The 19,507-nt window shown below is 45.6% G+C and overlaps 1 protein-coding gene across 2 annotated transcripts in view; it reads right to left on the bottom strand.

The window, feature by feature from the left end:
- Window positions 1-5,128: 5,128 nt before the first annotated feature.
- POLR3A (RNA polymerase III subunit A) overlaps window positions 5,129-19,507 on the bottom strand; it is a 222,880-nt gene continuing 208,501 nt past the window's right edge. For both annotated transcript variants that reach the window (XM_029609509.1, XM_029609510.1), the window contains one exon: window positions 5,129-7,688. In XM_029609509.1, coding sequence (XP_029465369.1) covers window positions 7,540-7,688 — 149 coding nt within the window. In that variant the 3' untranslated portion in view covers window positions 5,129-7,539. The remainder of the gene's footprint in view (window positions 7,689-19,507) is intronic.

The following is a 19,507-nucleotide window of genomic DNA, read 5'->3' as shown; positions in this document are numbered from 1 at the left end:
GGAAGCTGCCAAAACTTCCGTAAGTTCCTTAATATCCTCAGATGTATCCCATCCAGCCCCATTGCATTATATTTTGTTTTGTTAGCTCCTCACAGTTTTTTGAAAATTGATATGAAGTCTACTTCTCTTCCATTCCTGTTTGTGGCAGTTTTCTGTGGTCCTATTCAAAGGACTTCCCCAGTTAATCATGAACAGAAATATTTGTTAAGCAAGTCTGCTTTCTCCTTATCACTCTTTACCTAGTTCCCTCCTTCATCTTTTGACTCTTACAATCCTACTTTTCCATTTCCATCTTTTACTAATATAGCTAAAATGTCATGTTCTGCCTCTTAGTGTATTAGCTATTTTTTCTTTATTTGCACCTTCACTCTCCTACTTTCTTAGCTTTTCCAGTCATTGCTACCTGTCTTCCTTTTCTGTAATCTCTATACATTTCAGAATCATAGTATATTCAGTTCTACCAATTACAAGATTTTAAGAAATCACGTACTATTAATACCAATTGGTATTCACTTAATAGAAAATAATAATGGTGTGGTAAATTGGGCAATAGTGGCTTGAAACAGCCAGGAAACAAAGGAGGCAGACTCTGGCTGTGCACTTCTATTTACAGTGAAAGCAAACACCGCTCACTTTGTGGTTCTGATAAAACATGTTTGAGTGCTATCATAGAATGGCTCTCTCTCTGCTCCCCAGGGCTGTCTAACCCTTCTGGGCCCTGATTCCTTATAGTATGGTAAGGGGAGCCTCCCTTCATCTAGAATCCCTTGCGGGACTAAACCTTAAGGAGGACCAGGCTAGATAGCTGTTGCCAGTCTCTTCAGGCTATTTGAGGGAGTTTCCTGTATATTCCCTCACGTGCTTTCCCTCTCAGCTTATCCTTACTAAGGTGAGCGATTGCCTGTACTCAGGCTACCACCCTGAACCAGGGTCCCATTTCCCTCCCCATGAACAGGGAAAATGCTGACTTGTCATTGCCTATGTCAGCTCTGTAAGTACCCTCTTTGTCCCTTTCTACCACTGTATTATGTCCCATAGACCCTAATGTTTGCAGCTGATTGAGATGCTTTCCTTGCTGCTTCTTTCAGGGCTTCATCCTCTTAGGCTGCTTGTGGTATAAAAGTGCACCTTTGTATGGAGGGGTCTGCTGACAAAACAGTTCATTAGAATTTGGAGGGTTCAAACTAGACACGAGATGGCTCCAGAGCATCTCAAACTGGGTCCCGTCCACGTATTATGGGGTCTGGGAGGTGAGGCAGTATTTCTACTTCTAGGCTGGCTTGACCCACTGGGGTTGTCAATACATGGCCTGTCGGGTATTGTTTCTGGATCCCATGTACACAGGTGAAGGTTACTGTTTTCATATCCTTGATTGACATTCTCGGCTAGGTTGCACTGGAGCAGAATCCAGCAGGTCGTGTACGGGGATGTCCACTTCCAATGGGATCACAAAGTCACTCAGTCTAGGTTGTAAGCTGTCCACCAGGTTATAGCTGGGCACCTCTGTTAATCTACACTTGCATTCCTAGTCTTCCTGCCAGGGATAGTCTTCGACCATTGCATTTTCTCCCCACAGTGTAAACATATCGGTGGCTTTAAAGCTGGGGCTGGGCCTTGGCCTTTCTAAGGATTGGTTATTTTGTTCCTATGAATTCACACCCCCTGTGTGAGCCAAGCCACTAGGTTAACATCCAACATCTTATGGTCTTTGAAAAAACAGTCTGTGGTGATGTGGCCTCGTTGTCCACTCTGAAAACACTCCTGTGGGTCCAGACTTGATGCTCATCCCCTCTCTGGAGGCATAGCTTCTCCCATGCAACTCTTGAATCCACCACCAGTTGTTTTTCCTGCATAACAGCACTAGAAGCTGTGCTTGCCTGCTCTCTTCAATATGACAGCCTTGTCTGCACAGCAAGCCATTCCATCTTTATTTGCTGTCTAAAAGGCAGCCTGACCACCTGTGAGCAGGCTCCCCAAATAAGTGGTCCAAGAAGCTCCTGGCCACTCCACTAATCAGGAGTTCATTTGAAGTTCATTAAGAAAGGTCCAGGGGAAGATCCAGAGCCTATCTTTGGTAACAATGGTGATAAGGGCTGTGGCCTGGTTATGGAAGTCTGCACTACCTGTGCTACGTGAGTTAGCAGAATACTTTGCTGCATAACTTGCTCTTGCAGCACCTGCTGCTGGTCAGTTTGTGTTTGTAGGGCAATCTGCAGTTTCTGCTGCCCTGTAGCAAGAATCTGCATTATTTGCTCCATCTTCCTTGCTTTCTCAGCTGTCTCCAAATTGTATATCTCTCCAGAGGGAGATGAGGAGAACAAAAACAACCTGCTAGTCTGTTTGGCCCTTACTGCACAGGTGGGGCTAGCCTACTTGACCTATTGTAACTTCAGATAGGGGAGTGGAACTGGGATGCTCCAGGAAAAAAAAGCAATTCAGTTTGGGTTTTTTCTGCTGCAGCTGTGGGCTTCTGCCTGTGCTTCCTGCTTAGGCAAGAGATCCTACTTATCTTGCAGTTCTGACAGCACTCAAACATAACATGTCTTCTCATAGGATATCTTCATCTCTGCTCCCCAAAGCCTGTCTAACCCTTCTGGGCCGTGACTCCTTATAGTATGGTGAGGAGAACCTCCCTTCACCCAGAATCGCTTGTTGTGTTGAATCTTCTGGAGGATTGGGCTAGATAGCTGAGGCTGGTCCCTTAAGTTGGTTTGAGGGAGTTGCCTGTACACTCACAAATGGTTAAAATATAAAAATCTCTGAAAAATGATACAACAGTTTGTGCAGGAACACTCATCTGTACACAATCCCTGAAGTTACATCAAAGTTTGAGCGCTAGAACATGCACCACTAAACACTAGATAGACATCAGATGGGGAAACCAGCACTGCATCTACTGTCCTATATGCCCAGTGAATTTGGCAGAGGGTTCAACAAAATCCCATATTTAATAATTTCTTTCTATAAGCTCATGGGAATATAAAGCTACTGAGACAATGGGAATGTAGCCAAAGAATGAAAGACAAGTTTTGGTATGTAGACAGAATATAAGGCAAATTATTTTGACAAAGCAATAGAACTGGCACAGTGAGGCAATGCAGGTGGGTGTGGAAAAAAAAAAAAGAAATGATCAAACATCCAGTTTTAAAATTCTGATTTAATTTCAATTCCAAACAGAAATGAAAGTTAAAAAAATTAAACCACTCAATCCAGTCACTCCTCCCTACATAGTACTGAGCTTCTGAATAATAGTACCCTACCTAGGTATTGCAGAGATATTTTTTCCTTTTTCTCTCTCTCTCTATATATACATTCGCACACATAACTACACTATCACCAGCTGGGAAGCAGATTTTTAAAAATAGGGACATAACCCTAATAAAAAAATGCACATTGTTTATGACAATGTATAAAGATGTAAAAAAATATTAGGGCAAAAAATGTGAAATCTAAAAAAAAGGCTAAGAGGAAGCAATAAGTTAAATAGTAAAGTAAGCTGAACAATTTTTTTTCTTGTAAACCAATATTGACATTGCAAGCAGACTTCAAGTTTCTCTTTATTGTATAGCTCTGAATGTATATTTACCATATTTCATTAAGACCAGCATCTTTATTTGAACTTAAGCATAGAAAATAAAAACTTCAGTTGCATATATGATTTACAATTTCTATTCCATTCTCATCATAGTTTTCCAGAAGTAATGAAGCTATTTACAATTTACAAGCAGAATTTCTCACATTTTCTAGTTACACGATTGACATCCATTCTTATAAGGCTCTCCAAGTCTGTGACTGTGGCAGCAATCCTTAAAACTTAATTCTTATCCGGGTACATTGTTGCCAATACCAAATATGTCAATTACATTAGGGTTCCAGAGTATCTCTGGATTTACAAGAAACCTGTTACTATACAACCCACCCACACCTACAGGGCTTTGGAAAAGTCTTCACACTTATACCCTTTTCACATTCTGCTGGATAAAAAATATAAAACAACGCTTATTAATGTAGGAGTTTGTTTCAATGATCTATACAAAATATTCTACGCTTTCATTCTGAAAGAACAATTACAGAAATATTCCAAAAGTAATTAAGAATAAAATAAAAAAGCAAAAAGTCTTGTTTGCATGAGCTTTCACACTTTCTCTCACAGCAAACCCCCAAATTCGCTCCAGTTCTCAAAATTGCCTTGTTAAGAATTGCCTGGATGAAGAATCGAACCAGTTCTGTTCTATGAAGTGAATCAGAAGCAAAAGTCAAAACATCCCAAACAAGGAGCTGCCAAAAAAACTCAGTTAATGTTATTGAAAGATATGTTTCAGTATCCCTTGGAGCACTGTAAAGTGGAAACAGTTTGGCACCACCAGGACACTGCTGCAATCAGGCCATCCCTCCAAAGTCAGTAACCAGGGACTTAGAAAACTTCTGGGGAAGACGCCTAAGATTATTTTAAAAGAATTACAGAAGTCTCTGGCTGAGACTGAGGAAAATGCTGATGTTCAACAATTTTAAAATTATTTTGCAAACATGGTTTGTACATGAGTGGCAAGAAGGAAACCACCACGGAAGAAAAGTCATAGCATTTGCAAAGAAACACGTAGGGGACACTGCACACCTGTAGGAGATTTTTTGGTTTGATGAGACCAAAGTGAGACTTTTGGGTCACAATGCGAAGCGATATGTGTGGTATAAAACCATCACAGCACATCAACCTGCTAACACCATCCCTACAGCAGTGGTGCCCAAACTTTTTATGTTGTGACACCCCCAGCAGAGTTCACGTCATTATAGCACATCACAGTCACCATCATTCTCTTCCTCCCCTCCCCCAGACATCACCTTCTCTACTCTTCCCTAACCCACCCTCCAGCATTATCATCTTCCCTCTCCACCCAACCCACTCCCTCAACCCCCTGGCATCATGTTCTCCTTCCTTCTCATCACTTTCCTTTCTCTCTCCCCTGACAGCATTATTTTTTTTGCCTTCCCTCCCCCAGGCCTCACAACCTTCCCTTTCCTACATTCTCCCTCTAGTACCTGCCATTATCATAACTTTTTCTTCCCTCTCCTCTGGCATCACCACCTTTTTTCTTCCCCCCCCCCCCCCCCCCTGTTGTCATTTCCCCTTTCCCTTTCTCCCTGGCATCACCACCTTCCCTCTCCAGATTCATCACCTTCCCTTAACTGTCCCTCCACCCTGCTGGCATCACTTTCCTGCCCCTCTCTCCCCACAAGCTGTACCTTCTCTTTCCTATGTCCTGGAACCAGCAGATTCTGAGTAGTGCTTCCCTCTGCAATCGGGACTACACAGGGCCATGCAGCAGAGAAAGCAGCAACAGATCAGGGCTGCTCTCTGTTTCCCCTTCCCCTGCTTGCCGGACATTCTGTAGGCCAGGAAAGAAAAAGGAAATAAAGACTGCCACAGATGCACTGCAGTCACGGCACACCAGTTGGGAAACACTACCATACAGTAAAGCATGGTAGTGATGATGACATGTTGGGGGGATGCTTTGCAGCAGTAGTGACAGGGAGGCTTATGAAGATCAAGGGAAAGATGGATGGTGCAAAATACAGGCAGATCTTTCAGGAAAACCTGTTCCAGTCTGCTATAGACCTGGGACTGAGGAGAAGATTCACTTTCAGCAGGAAAATGAGCCCAAGTACAAAGCACCAGCAACAATGGAGTAGCTCAGCAGGAAGATAGCGAATGTCCTGGAGTGGCTCATTCAAAGCCCAGACCTGAATCCAATAGAAAATCTGTAACAAGAGGGCAGACCACAGCCAGGTCCCAGGCAACATGGAAGTGCTTGAACAAAAACTGCACCATCCCATTGTGCAAAGTTGGTAGACAGTTATCCTAAATGACTCATGGCTCTTATTGCTACAAAAGAGGCTTCCATTAAGTATTGATTCAAGGGGCTCTAAATACTTAGGCAATCAAGACAATTCTTTTTTTTTACTCAATTACTTTTGAAATATTTCTGTATTCTTTCATGATGAAAGTGTAGAGTATGCCATGTAAATCAGTGAAACAAACTTCTACTTTAATGCATTTATAATTGTATTTTTTTTTTAAACAGAATGTGAAACATATACAAACTTTTACAAGGTATTTATGTACATAGCAACAAATGCCACATTATGCAATGATACTTTTAGTCTGCTGGAGGCATAGTTCCCAGCAGTAGCTATCTGCCTATCGTCTAATTTTTCTTTTTTAAATAAGGAATTTAAACTAACACAATGTACACAACAATGTACAACTTTTACAATTTCAATTTTATGAAAGTCACAAAAAGAAAAAAATCTACATGCACACTTTTCTCCTTACAGAAAATAAAGTTACTGTTTAATTTAAAAAACATACCTTGTCTTTAACTTACATTAAATCAAATCCATTCTAATGATAGTAATTCATGCCTAGGTATGTGGTAAAACAGATATGATCTCAGCTTCTTTCTGGTTTAAGGCACTCTACGGCCCAGTTGCGGCTTATTTCCTGCATGTCAGCTGGATGCTCCCAGTTTACCAAATAAGAGGGGATGCATGAGATTATTTGGATATCACCATATTCTTTCCTTTGGCCTTCTCAAGAAATCATACTGATACTTCTGATGCTTTTGCGAGTCCGTTTCAGCCTGGGAACAGTGTTATATATAACTCAGAAAACAAAATTTAAGAACTAGGAGTCCCTGTTTAAGTGCCAGCTGCTGCTGTTAGTCATGTTTTCAGGTATAGTAAAACCTGTAGTCAAAACCAAACAACTACATTTGCTCGTTTCTAGCAGATTATTATACCTGCTGGCTAACACCACCTGTAAATTAATTTAAGGCCGACCACCCACCATGGAACACACAAACTATTTGTATTTTAGGAACACTGAATATAATCAACAAGACATGGTTATTCAGGGTATTTTCAGAGATGAAAATAAGCAGCTTTAAAGAAAAGGCTACTTGTAGGGCACAAGTCAGGGATGGCCAACTACGGTCCTCGAGAGCTACAAGCAGGCCAGGTTTTCAGGATATCCACAATCAATATGCATGACAGATTTGCATGCACCGCCTCCACTGTATGCAATTCTATCTCATGCATATTCATTATGGATATCTTGAAAACCAGACCTGTTTGTGGCTCTCAAAGACCAGAGTTGGCCACCCCTGGCGTAAGTGAATCTAAGATTACCACCACTGCTTCATTATATTACTTTCCAGCACATATAGAACCTGTGTGTGAAATATGCATGCAACCAGTTTTGGTTTATTCATATGGGCTATATACCATATGACCTAACCTACAGTCTATTGCAATTTGTTATTCTAATTCAATTTGTTGACAGATTAACTCAATTTCATTATAATAAGACTAGAAGAGTATAGCTAAATGGTGGTTTTGAGGGGTTTCATTGCAAGTGCTTCAATAATCAAATACAATTCATGGTGAATAAGAATTCAGTATGTGGACAATTTCTTTTCCCAAGCCTTGGCAGCTCCCACTAAAAGGCACACAATCCATAAATAGCAGCATTGGTTCCAGACGCTATGTGATCATGGGAATATGGAATTCGCTGTTGTCGAAGATCAGTGGCCTTCTAGGAGGATTGGGTTCTTTGTCTGCTTTATGCAGCAGCTTGAACAGCCCTGTTCCGATATTCATTGGAATTCCCATAATGATGCATTCGGAGACACCTAAGGCAGACAAATATAGGCTGAATTCTTCAGTATAAATGAACAAGGAAACTTGTAGACAGAACCAAGAAGCTAGAACAAGTTTTGGAGAGTAGGAGAAAGACAGGAATAAAGAAAAGAGCAAAATATAAAGACATTAAGTCCTGTATAAAAAAACCAAACTCCTTATTCAGTAAATAAACTGAAAATGCTTGTGTGCATATGCAGAAAGCTGTTCTAAATAGCTAATTGATCAAACTTTTGAAATTTGAGATTTATTAAAAACATTTAATTTTATCCCCTAAGTTCTGATGGAAAAAACAGGGCAGAAAAACATTTTAAAAAACCCTCTGAATCAGTTTGCTCACAAACTTTTAAAATAGTGCATCTTCTGTCCAAGGGTTTAATTTGCTTACAATTTAAAGGTTGTGTGTGTGTGTGTGTGTGTGTGTGTGTGTGTACACAAACATTTGTACAAAGAAAACTTTCTGCAAAAAGCACTATGGGATTTTTGCTCTCAAGTACTAAATTTAATAAGGCAGCAAAAGTCCCACTATGTTTTTGACACCAGCTTTTAATTTATTTTCAAGATTTTAAATTCCATTTTTACAGAACTGACGGAACAAAGTGGATTACAGAACAAAATACTGCATAGTCTGTTCGGGGGTAAGCTTTTCCTTCCAGAAGCTGCAGAAAATGTATTGCTTTGGGCAAAAAGGGTGTTGTTTTCAAATATGAGTGGTGGAGGAGCAGCTAGCTAGAGCAGCAGGTTGTAAACCAGGAAAGCCACGGCTCAAATCCTACTGACACTCCTGTGACATTGGGCGAGTCACTTCATCCTCCATTGTCTCAGGTACAAATTTAGGGCCTGATTTACTAGAGCTTTTCTCTCATTCTGTCTCTGGGAACAGGGAAATACCTAAAGCATCTGAATGTAATCTGCTTTCAAATCTCACAAAAGGTGGAATATAAAAGAATACCGTATTTTTCGCTCCATAAGACGCACTTTTTTTCCCCCAAAGGTGGGGGGAAAATGTATGTGCGTCTTATGGAGCGAATATAAAAAAAAAACCAAACAAAAATCTAACAAACACCCCCCCCCCCGACTCCCCCAAGACCTGCCGACTTAATTTCCTACAACCCCCCCCCCCCCCCCAAGACCTGACAAATTAATTTCCTGCAACCCCCCACCCTCCTGACCCCCCCAAGACCTGCCAAACGTCCCTGGTGGTCCAGCGGGGGTCCGGGAATGATCTCCTGGGCGTGGGCCGTCGGCTGCCAGTAAACAAAATGGCGCCGACGGCCCTATGCCCTCACTATGTCACTGAGACCGACCAATAGCAGCGATCGGTCTCAGTGACATATGAGGGCATAGGGCCGTCGGCGCCATTTTGTTTACTGGCAGCCGACGGCCCTATGCCCTCACTATGTCACTGAGACCGATCGCTGCTATTGGTCGGTCTCAGTGACATAGTGAGGGCATAGGGCCGTCGGCTGCCAGTAAACAAAATGGCGCCGACGGCCCTATGCCCTCACTATGTCACTGAGACCGACCAATAGCAGCGGTCGGTCTCAGTGACATAGTGAGGGCATAGGGCCGTCGGCGCCATTTTGTTTACTGGCAGCCGACGGCTCACGCCCAGGAGATCGTTCCCGGACCGCTCCTGGACCCCCGCTGGACCACCAGGGACGTTTGGCAGGTCTTGGGGGGGTCAGGAGGGTGGGGGGTTGCAGGAAATTAATTCGGCAGGTCTTGGGGGGGGTCAGGAGGGTGGGGGGTTGCAGGAAATTAATTTGGCAGGTCTTGGGGGGGTCAGGGGGGTGGAGGTTGTTAATTTAAAGGGTTGGGATGGGGGGGGGGGGTTTTGGGGGTTCCCACAGAAAGAAAAATTTTCTGATCTGGGGAGTGGACCGAAATGGCCCTCCCCAGACCCGAAAACAAAATGGGGAGAAAAAAAAAAACTATGCACTCCCCTAATTTGCTCCATAAGACGCCCAGACGCAGAGCCGGTTTAGCACAATTTTTTTTTTTTTAAATTTTCCCCCTCTGAATCCTAGGTGCGTCTTATGGTCAGGTGCGTCTTATGGAGCGAAAAATACGGTAATTATATCACATGTAAGCTTTTTGCATAGATCTTAAATACAGCTCTAACATAAGAACATGCCAAACTGGGTCAGACTGAGGGTCCATCAAGCCCAGCATCCTGTTTCCAACAGTGGCCAATCCAGGCTACATTAAACAGATCTCATGCTACTAATGCCAGTAATAGCAGCGGCTATTCCCTAAAAGGTAGATGCGTGCGCTTCCCGGCACACGCACATGGATGTGGATATTTTATAACATGTGCGTGTCGGCGTGCGCATGTTATAAAATACTGGTCCCGTGCACGCATGCGCGCTGGATTTTCCAATTAAGGAGCAGACTGGGAGGGAACTTTCCTATCCCTAACCCTACCCCCTTCCTACCCTCTTTCCCCTCTCCTCCCCGACCCCTAACCAACCCATTTCTTTAAATTTTTGAACTTACCTGCTCCTTTGAGCAGTAGTAAGTTCCGTGCGCCGGCCAGCTGCCGGCACACACTTCCCCAGGACAGCTGCTAACATGCCCCCTTGCCCTCTTCCTTTTGCAAGGCCAGCACTTCTGCGCGTAATGGGGTTTACGCACATGGCCGGGCCCAATCTAAAATGCGCACGTGTCCCTTTTAAAATTGGGCTGAAAGTCAACTTGATTAATAGCAATTTATGGACTTCTCTTCCTGGAACTTGTACAAACCTTTTTTAATCCCAGCTATGCTGTCTTTATAACATCCTCTTGTAATGAATTCCAGAGCTTAACTGTGTCTTGAATGAAAAAGAAGTTTCTACAATTTGTTTTAAATGTGCTATTTGTTAACTTCATGGAATGCCCCCTACTCCTTGTATCATCTGAAAGAGTAAATAACAGATTCATATTTACCCATTTTCTCATGATTTTATAGAACAGTGGTTCTCAACCGGTGTGTCGCCACACTTCCTGGTCCCCCGCTGACCCAGCTGCTCCCCTGTCCTCCTCCGCCCGGGCTTAAAATGCTGTCAGCCCGGGCGGAACGCGGCAAAACAGTTGGAGTCAGCGGCATCGGCATGCTCTCTTCTTCCCGCCCCCCCCCTCCCCCCGGAAGAGGAAGTGGTGAGCAGCGGGTGCGTGCACGGGAAAAAAAAAGAGACCATGCTAGTGTGGTCAGCGTTGGCCCGAAGAACAAAAGAGAGGCGCGGCCTGAGGAATGAGCAGCGCGGCTCGGAGAAAAATGAAGAAAAATGTCAACCCCTGCAGCCGATGGGACTCTTTTCTCTGCAAGGGCTGAAAATGAAGGAGGTTAGGGTTGGGAGGAGGCTGCTGCTGCCGCTAGTTCCAGGGTGGGAGGGAGGGAGGGAGGGAGAGTGAGTGAATGAGCAAGCATGCGTGTTTGAGATCCTGTGTGTGTGTATGTGTGTGAGTGAGATAGCATGTATGTGAATGATTGAGAGCCTGTATATGTGAAAGAGAGTATGTCTGTGATTGAGAGCCTGCCTGTGAGAGAGAGAGCATGAATGGAAGTTTACGATTGGGAACCTGTATGTGTAAGTTTGTGATTGAAAACCTGTTTGTGTGAAAGAGTATGTGTGTATGATTGAGATCCTTTGTGTGTGAGAGAGATCATGCGTATGTATGATTAAGAGCCTGTGTGTAAATGAGAGAGCATGTGTGTCTGTGTGTGACTGAGAGCTGGTTTAGGTGAGGGAGCATGTGAGTATGTGATTGAGAGCCTGTGTGAAAATGAGAGAAAGAGAGAGCATGTTTGTAAGCATGTGAAAGAGTCTGTGTGAGAGAAAAAGACATCATGTATGTGTGTGATTGAAAGCCTATGTGTGTAAGCGTGAAAAGATAGCATGTGTGTAAATGTGTAATTAAGAGCCTATATAAGTGAGAGAAAAAGCATGTGTATATGTGAGTGACTGAGAGCATGTGTGTATAGGTGTGTAATTAAGAGCCAGTGTGAGAGAGAGCGCTGGTAATTCAAAACAATCTCAGGCGACCTGGATTTCAAACGTTCCCAGGTATGCAGAGCAAAAAAAAAAAAATTGTATCCTTATTTTTCATTACTGGGTCTTTGTGCCTGCTATTTTGAAATACTTTATTGGTATCCAGAAATTTTTTATATGAGTTTTTAATTATTGGATATTCCACTCATCAGCTGTTTCTAAATCTGTTCTTTTTGTTAGTATGGTTTTACTGCTACTCATTTTATATTTCTTGATTTGTTTTATAAGGATGGGTGATATTTCTTTTTTTCCTTTGTTGTACTGCATACAGATACTCTGGCTTGTTGCAGTTTCCAATTCAGTTTTTTCTGCATGCTTCTAGTTATGCGTTTTGGTCTCTTTATTCTTCAACAGAAGCTCCTTAAGGATCTCGTGTACCAGGACCACCATGATCTCCATGTACTGGAGGATCTCAAGCATTTTGTGCCTGGCATCCTCCTCATTCAGCAACTGAAATGGGATGGCATCCGCCATCACCCTCACAAACCCTGCGAAGGATAGGTCTTCAGGTTCCTTCACTTCTCTGGAGGGGAAGGGTCTGAAGGGAGACTCTTAGAACCCTCGGAGGACAACTCTGAGGTATCATCCCACCAGGGATACCTCATGAGCCACAGGGGATGGGGCCCTAGGCACTCAGCCTTCATCCAGAGGTGCAGGCAAAGCTGGATGGAGGACTATAGGCCTCTGCATCTCTGCCGGCCTAGGTGGAGCTTCCTCAGAGGCGGAACCGGCAACAACCAACGTATCAGTTGGGGGAGGCCTTTGTGCCCCGCTGGGCACTGATACTTTCCTGGGAACTGGCGCCAGCTGGGTCGGTAATGCATTGATGTACAAACTTAGATTGTAAGCCTCTGGGGATAGGGAAATACCTACAGTACCTGAATGTAATCCACTTTGAAGCACTGAAAAAAGTATGAAAAGTGGAATATAAATCTAAATAAATAAAATAAAATAAAAAATGAGCACATTGAGCTTCTCCCACAATGGTTTCGGGATGGATGGTACCATCTCTGGTGCCACAGGACTGATGCCCTGCAGTGCCCATTCCACTGCAGCTGGACTCTGCGCTCCAGCTCCTCCTTGAACGCTGCTGAAGTCAACACTGACTGGGAGTAAGAAGTGGTGGCCAGATCCTCTTTGGACATGCAAGGCGGATCGGTAACAGGCATCAGGACCGGTGGAAACCGTCACGGACCCCCAGATTCAATGGAGGACTGGTACTTCTCGCAATGGGGTTGCTTCGGGGGCATCGCAGCACCATGCATCAACAGGGACCAGTGCTGCTGCTTCTTTGGCTTCCCTTTTTGCTTGGCCCAGTACGGTTCTGAGGCTGTTGACAAGGAACCAGATGTTCTCAGCCTGAAGGAGATTGACCGTGGTTGGTCTCTGGCGCCCCTATTCACTGGCAGCACAGACAGAACCAACTGATCCACCAATGTCGATGGTGCGGTTTCATTGGTGTGGCTCCGATGTCCATCGATGCCAATGACTTAAGTCTTCTTCGGCCCGAAGTGCTGCACCATCTTGTTGAGCCGAACATGACGTCCCTTTGGGGTCATTTGTGTGCATAAGCAGTAACCCCGGACATCATGCAACGCGCCCAGGCAGAGGACAGATATCTCACATGGGGGTCTGTAATGGACATGGGACATTGGCGAAAACCGAATGTGGCCGTGACAGGACAAAATAAAAGGGCTGCGGGTGTTGACGGCCGGCAGGCTCTGAAGCATCACCACTGTGGGGGAAATCGGTCGCAAACCAAAACTTACCAGAAACGTCAAAAACTCTGACTAGGAACACTATAGGGAAGCACAGAGAGGGATCCTGTGTCGAATATGCAAAGAAAAAGCCTGCGTAAAGCGAGAAATATGAGAAAAAAGTTTTCCAAAAGGCCAAAAAGCCAAAGTGAGCTCACATCGCAATGCTTACAGCTCCAAGGAAAAAGGAAGACCGGAGAGGAACCCCTCATGGATGTGAGGTATAAAGCATACTGGGCTTGCTCAGTGTGCCAAGTCAAAGTTCTAGAAACTTTGATATAAGTTTTCCATATCGGAGCTCCATCTGATGATGTCACCCATGTGTGAGGACTACCATCCTGTTTGTCCTCAGAGAATCACATCGTCTGCACCATTTTCCAAATATTGTAAATATGATTATTGATTGGGTTGCTATCACATATTACGACAGTCAGCTACACAAATATTTTATTATAATTTTATTTTTTAATCTTTTTCAGACCATAGGGTAAATGAAATGCTCTCAACTGGGCAGGAATTCCAATTAGCTTGACTTCACTGGCTAGCTGAGCTCAAATCATCAGAAAAAAAATGTCAAACTCTTATGGGGAGGCGGCCTTCATCTCACATTATTGTGATCTACATAGGTTTTGGTGTAGAGTAGATTGTAAGTGAAAGAAATGAAATTGCTGTTTCACCTTCCAGCAGAGACCAGTCACCTCTAGATACAAGGTACATAGAGGCTAGCTAGCTCCTTCCTTGATTGCATAACCAGCAGAACAGCAAGGCCATACCAATGCTTCTCCCTTTATCTCTACAAATGAGTTTTGGCTCCACAAGCATTTTCTTTGGCTAGCAGAGGACTGGTGTGCCCTGTTGGCCACAGCTAATCTTTGTGGTAACTTCTGAATTTTGTTCACCATTAAATACTTGCTTGCAAATTTCGAGAAGTAGATAGGGGGGATTACCACCACACAAAAAAGATTTTGTATACTTTGCAACCTGTCATTTTTATACTTATAATTCTTCCTTTATCTCTGTTTTGTCCCAATTTCTCTTACCTCACCTCTTACATTCTCACTTGCCTTCTCAGCAGCCATTTAGAAAAGTCTCCCATTTCTCTTTCAAGTGTGACTATTTAACTACCATTAAAGAACAGTTTTATAGCTATGATTTTCCCCAACTCCACCTTTCACAAAACATTATTTTAATGTGCAGAGCACGTACAATTATGAGATATTCATCTGTGTGAGATCTTTATCTGCCTCTGAAAAGTAATGCATTCCCCTGGGTCTAGACTTTCTCTTCTGAGGTAGTCCGCAGTGATGTTGTCTTTTCCCGTGATGTGGGCGGCTGAGATCTCTTGAAGGTTTGATTCCGCCCACTCCATTAGGGGCTCTATTTCCAGGAATACCTGTTGGCTTCTGGTTCCTCCCTGTCGGTTGATGTAGGCCACTGTTGTGGTGTTGTCCGACATGACTCTGACCGATTTGCAGGCAGGCTAGCCTGACTGCCCGTGCTTCCAGTCAGTTTATGTTCCATCCCGATTCTTCCTTGTCCCATTGCCCCTGGGCGGTCAGTTCTTGGCAGTGGGCTCCCCACCCTCGTAGACTCGCATCCGTGGTGAGAAGGATCCAGGTTGGTGGGGATAGCCTTATTCCCTTGCTCAGGTGGTCTTCTTGTAGCCACTATTGTAGCTGGGTTTGAACTTCCTCCTGGAGCTGTAGTCGAACGGAATAGTTCTAGGACATCGGATTCCATCGTGACAGCAGGGAACGCTGTAGGGGCCGCATGTGCGCTCTTGCCCATGGGACCACTTTCCAGTCTGGATGACAAGAGGCTGAGGACTTGGAGGTAGTCCCACACCTTGGGGCGAAGACTGATTAACAGGTTTCGCAACTGGTTCATCAGCTTTTTTCTCCTTGTAGGAGTCAGAATAACCTTGTCTTGTCTGGTGTCGAACCTGACTCCCAGGTGTTCCAGAGATTGGGAGGGCTGCAGACAGTTCTTGTTTGTGTTGACCAACCACCCAAGATTCTCCAGTAGAGTTTTGACTCTGTTGGTTGCCTGATGGCTTTCCTCTGGGGATTTTGCTCTGATCAGCCAATCGTCCAGATATGGGTGTATGAGGATTTCTTCTTTCCTCAGTGTCGCTGCCACTACAACCATGATTTTGGTGAACGCTCGGGGAGCTGTGGCTATCCCGAAGGGTGGTGCCTGGAACTGAGTGGTGGTCCAAGATCGCGAAGCGTAGAAAATGCTGATGCTCGTGGTGGACCAGGATGTGCAGATAGGCTTCTGACAGATCCAGGGATATGAGGAATTCTCCCGGCTGTATCGCTCTTATGACCAAGTGTAGGGTTTCCATGCTTAGGGACCTTCAGGTGACTGTTGACAGACTTGAGATCCAGGATGGGTCGGAACGTACCCTCTTTTTTGGGAACGATAAAATAAATGGAATAGTACCCAGTATTTTGTTGTTGTATGGGCACCGGTGTTATGGCCTTTAAGGCGAGCAATTTGATCAGTGTGGTTTCCACTGCCCTCCTTTTGGAGAGGTCGTGGCAGGGAGATTTCACAAATTTGTTCAGAGGAATGTTGTGGAAGTCCAGATAATATCCCTCTCGAATGATGGTTAGGACCCACTTGTCCAAAGTTATCTCAACCCATCTTTGTAGAATAGGGCAAGCCTGCCACCTATGGCTTCTTCCTGTGGATGGGCCGGCTGATTTTCATTGTGGGGTGCAGCTAGGGCCTGGGTCAGAGCCGGCTCCCCTTCTACTGTGTTTGTTCTGAAAGGACTGGCCCCTGCCTGCAGGGCGAGATGCTTGATATGTATTTTTGTATGGTTTGAAGCGCTGCGATCCCCTGCCCTTAGATGTTCAGGGGGAGGGGCGCTGGCTTCTCTTGTTCTTGTCCTCCGGTAGCTGCGATACTGGGGATTTGCCCCATTTGTCGCTTCCAAACAGGAGGGTTCCCTTAAAGGGCATTCTTGTGAGTCTAGTCTTGGACTCGCGTCGGCTGACCAGCTTCAGAGCCAGAGTTGCCTTCTGGCTGCCACCACGGACGAGACGCCTCTGGCTGCAGTGCGCACTAGGTTGGAGGTCGCTTCCGTGAGGAATGATACTCCTGGTTCTAGTGCTTCGACGGGTGTGGTGGCATTCCTGATCTTTGATAAACAGGTGTGTGTCACCACGGCGCAGCAGGCCGCGATCTGATGCAACATGGCTGATACGTCGAATGACTGTTTGAGGATGGATTCCAGACGTCTGTCCTGGGAATCCTTGAGTGCCACTCCTCCCTCGACTGGGATGGTGGTGTGCTTAGTGACCGCGCAGACCATGGCATCCACTTTGAGGAATGTCAGGAGATCTTTTGCCATGGGGTCCAGGGGGTACCTGGCTGCCAGGGTCCGCCCCCCTTTGAACGTGGCCTCTGGAGAGTTCCATTCCAGGTCAATCAGCTGTTGGACAGCTTGCAGCAAAGGGAAATGGCGGGAGGCCTGACTGAGTCCCTCGAGGAGGGGGTTCGTCTTCGGTTCCCCTGTAGCACTTATGCCTGGGATAACGAGCTCTTTCAAGCTGTCTGCCACGAGGTCTGAAAGCTCGTCTTTGGCAAAGAACCGCCTCATGGTTCAGTAGGGTTCCGTTCCTGGAGGGATTTCTCCTTCCTCCAGGGAGTCTTGACCATCATCCGAGGTGTCCGTGTCCCCAAAGCTGGGGCTTTTGGGCGGACGAGGCACTTCTCTGGGTTTAGAGGGTCCCAGGATGTTAGGGTCCTCTGGGGGAGGCTGTGGCTGTGTCATCGTAGACACTGGTTGCATGTGGACGAAGGTATGTAGGCCCTTGAAGAATTCCACCCAGGAGAAAAATGCTGGGAATAAATTGAGAGCCACTGCATCCCCGGGAAGCCCCATTTGAAGGAGGCTCCCACTGGGAGTAGCGAGGTCCAGTGTACTGTCGGTGGAACTGGATCCCCGTATTGGCTGGGGAGGACCTTGGGCTGGATCACCCAGGGCCTCCTTGCACTGTATACACAAGGCCATGGCCTCTTTGTGCTGCGCCACTCTAATGTGGCATGCTGGGTAGAGGCCCTGGGCCTTAAGCTTCTTGTCCGGTGGCGCCATGGTTTGTGTGCGGTGAAAGAAACTCGTTTGTGCGTTCAAGCGTACGCCGGGAGGCTGAGATACGTGCTCTGGGTGCGCCGAAGTTGAGCGTGTAGGTCGGATGCGCACGCAAAGAGAGGCACGCACCGCTCTGCGCACGGGGTTTTACTTATGCGCCCGGCACAGTTGAGCATGTGGCTGTGTGCCCGGCACTGAACTTATATGCGTGCCGGTGTGCGCACAAGTGATTTTGTGCGCACGGCTCGTCTCTGTGCGCACAGAAAGAATTGGCGGACAGGGCGGCGATCAAATGGAAATGGCGATGGCGACCACGTGGGAAATATGGCGACCACCTCGGAGGGTCTCCACGTGGGAGGGCCCTCGTATCAAACCGGGGTCTAGCCCTGGTAGGGCTGATCAACCCGGTAGCACTTACGCTGGCTAGCTATCTGTGCGGCTATTCGAGCCTCGGAGACCAGAGACTTTTAAGACGTTTTCTAACTTCCCTTGTCTCAGAGTTTCCCAGTCTTGTTCCAGGCAGTCTCCGGCTGCGGGGGGAGAGGGAAAAATACCTTCACCGCCACGATCGAATTTGCACCCGCTGCCTCTTAGCCACACCCGTTGCTAGGGGTTAAATTCACGCTGGGAACTGGTTGCCGGACCGAGGCCTACCTTTGAGGGATCGCAGAAATCACCTCAGGAATCTCGACTGGGGGAGAGATCCATAGGTATCACCGCAGGAGAGCGGGGCTAGTCTGTAGAGGTAAGTTTTCTTCTTTGTTTTGGATTTCTTTGTTTAGAATACTCTTAATGCTGTGCAAGCGTGTATAGAGTCCCGAACTGTTATGGAGACGGAGAAATACTGAAGAGCATGGCGTCTTGCAAGTGTATATGTACTAGGGCTGACGTCAGATTGAAATCTGATCCGTCTCCAACTGCTATCAGGAGCACACTAAACCCATTGGTCCTAAGTCCATCTGCTACATGCTAGGAAAACCCTGTTTGCCTTCTTATTGATCGGAGGCACTGTGAGGGGGTGTTCCCATATCCTCAGCAACAACTCCTTAAGGATCTCGTGTACCGGGACAGTCACAATCTCCTTCAGAAGTTCCATGAACTAGAGGATCTCAAGCATTTTTGTACCTGGCATCCTTCTCCATCTACAACTGAAAAGGGATGGATTCCACCATCACCCTCACAAACCCTGCGAAGGTCAAGTCCTCAGGCGGAGACTTCCTTCACTCCTCTGGAGGAGAAGGGTCTTAAAGGGAGGCCCTATGGACCCTCGAAGTAGGACTCTGAAATGTCATCCCACCAGGGGATGCACCTCTGCCATAAGGGAATCGAATGCAAAAGGAAACTTACCCGAATTGCCAAAAACCCTGACTAGGAGACACTAAGGGAAGGCACTGAGAGGGACCCAGCGATGGAACGACGAGAAAAAAATCTGCGAAAAACACGAGAAAAATAACGTTTTTCACAAGGCCAAAAAATAACTGCCAAAGTGAGCTCACTCACACCACAATGTTTACAACTCCGCAGAAAAAGTGACTGGAGAGGGACCCCACGTAGTATAGGGCATGCTCAGTGTGCCTAGTCAAAGTTCTAGAAACGTTTACATAGCTTTTCCTGCATCGGGGCTTCATTTGATGTCACTCATGTGTGAGGACTACCATCCTTGCTTATCCTTGGAGAAAATTTTTTTTGGGCTAGTTTACAACCATGCGATCCTCCCTTTGAGCAAGATGATGGACCAGATGACTTCTTGAATCTTCTTCCAGTGCTATTTAGCCTCACAGCTCTTTGCCCCTTGGTTAGGGAAATGTTCAAAGTGTTACACTGATTTTGGATCTAAGCTTCATAGGAAACAGCTAAGAAGGATACATTTACTATAATGAAACAGGCCTTCTAACAACATTCCCAAGCTGCTTCAGAAAGTG

This window comes from Rhinatrema bivittatum, chromosome 7 (genome assembly GCF_901001135.1).
Source record: "Rhinatrema bivittatum chromosome 7, aRhiBiv1.1, whole genome shotgun sequence".
In the NCBI taxonomy this organism is placed as follows: Eukaryota; Metazoa; Chordata; class Amphibia; order Gymnophiona; family Rhinatrematidae; genus Rhinatrema; species Rhinatrema bivittatum.
Note: the sequence above shows the minus strand (reverse complement) of the source record. Positions and strands in the feature narration are given on the sequence as shown.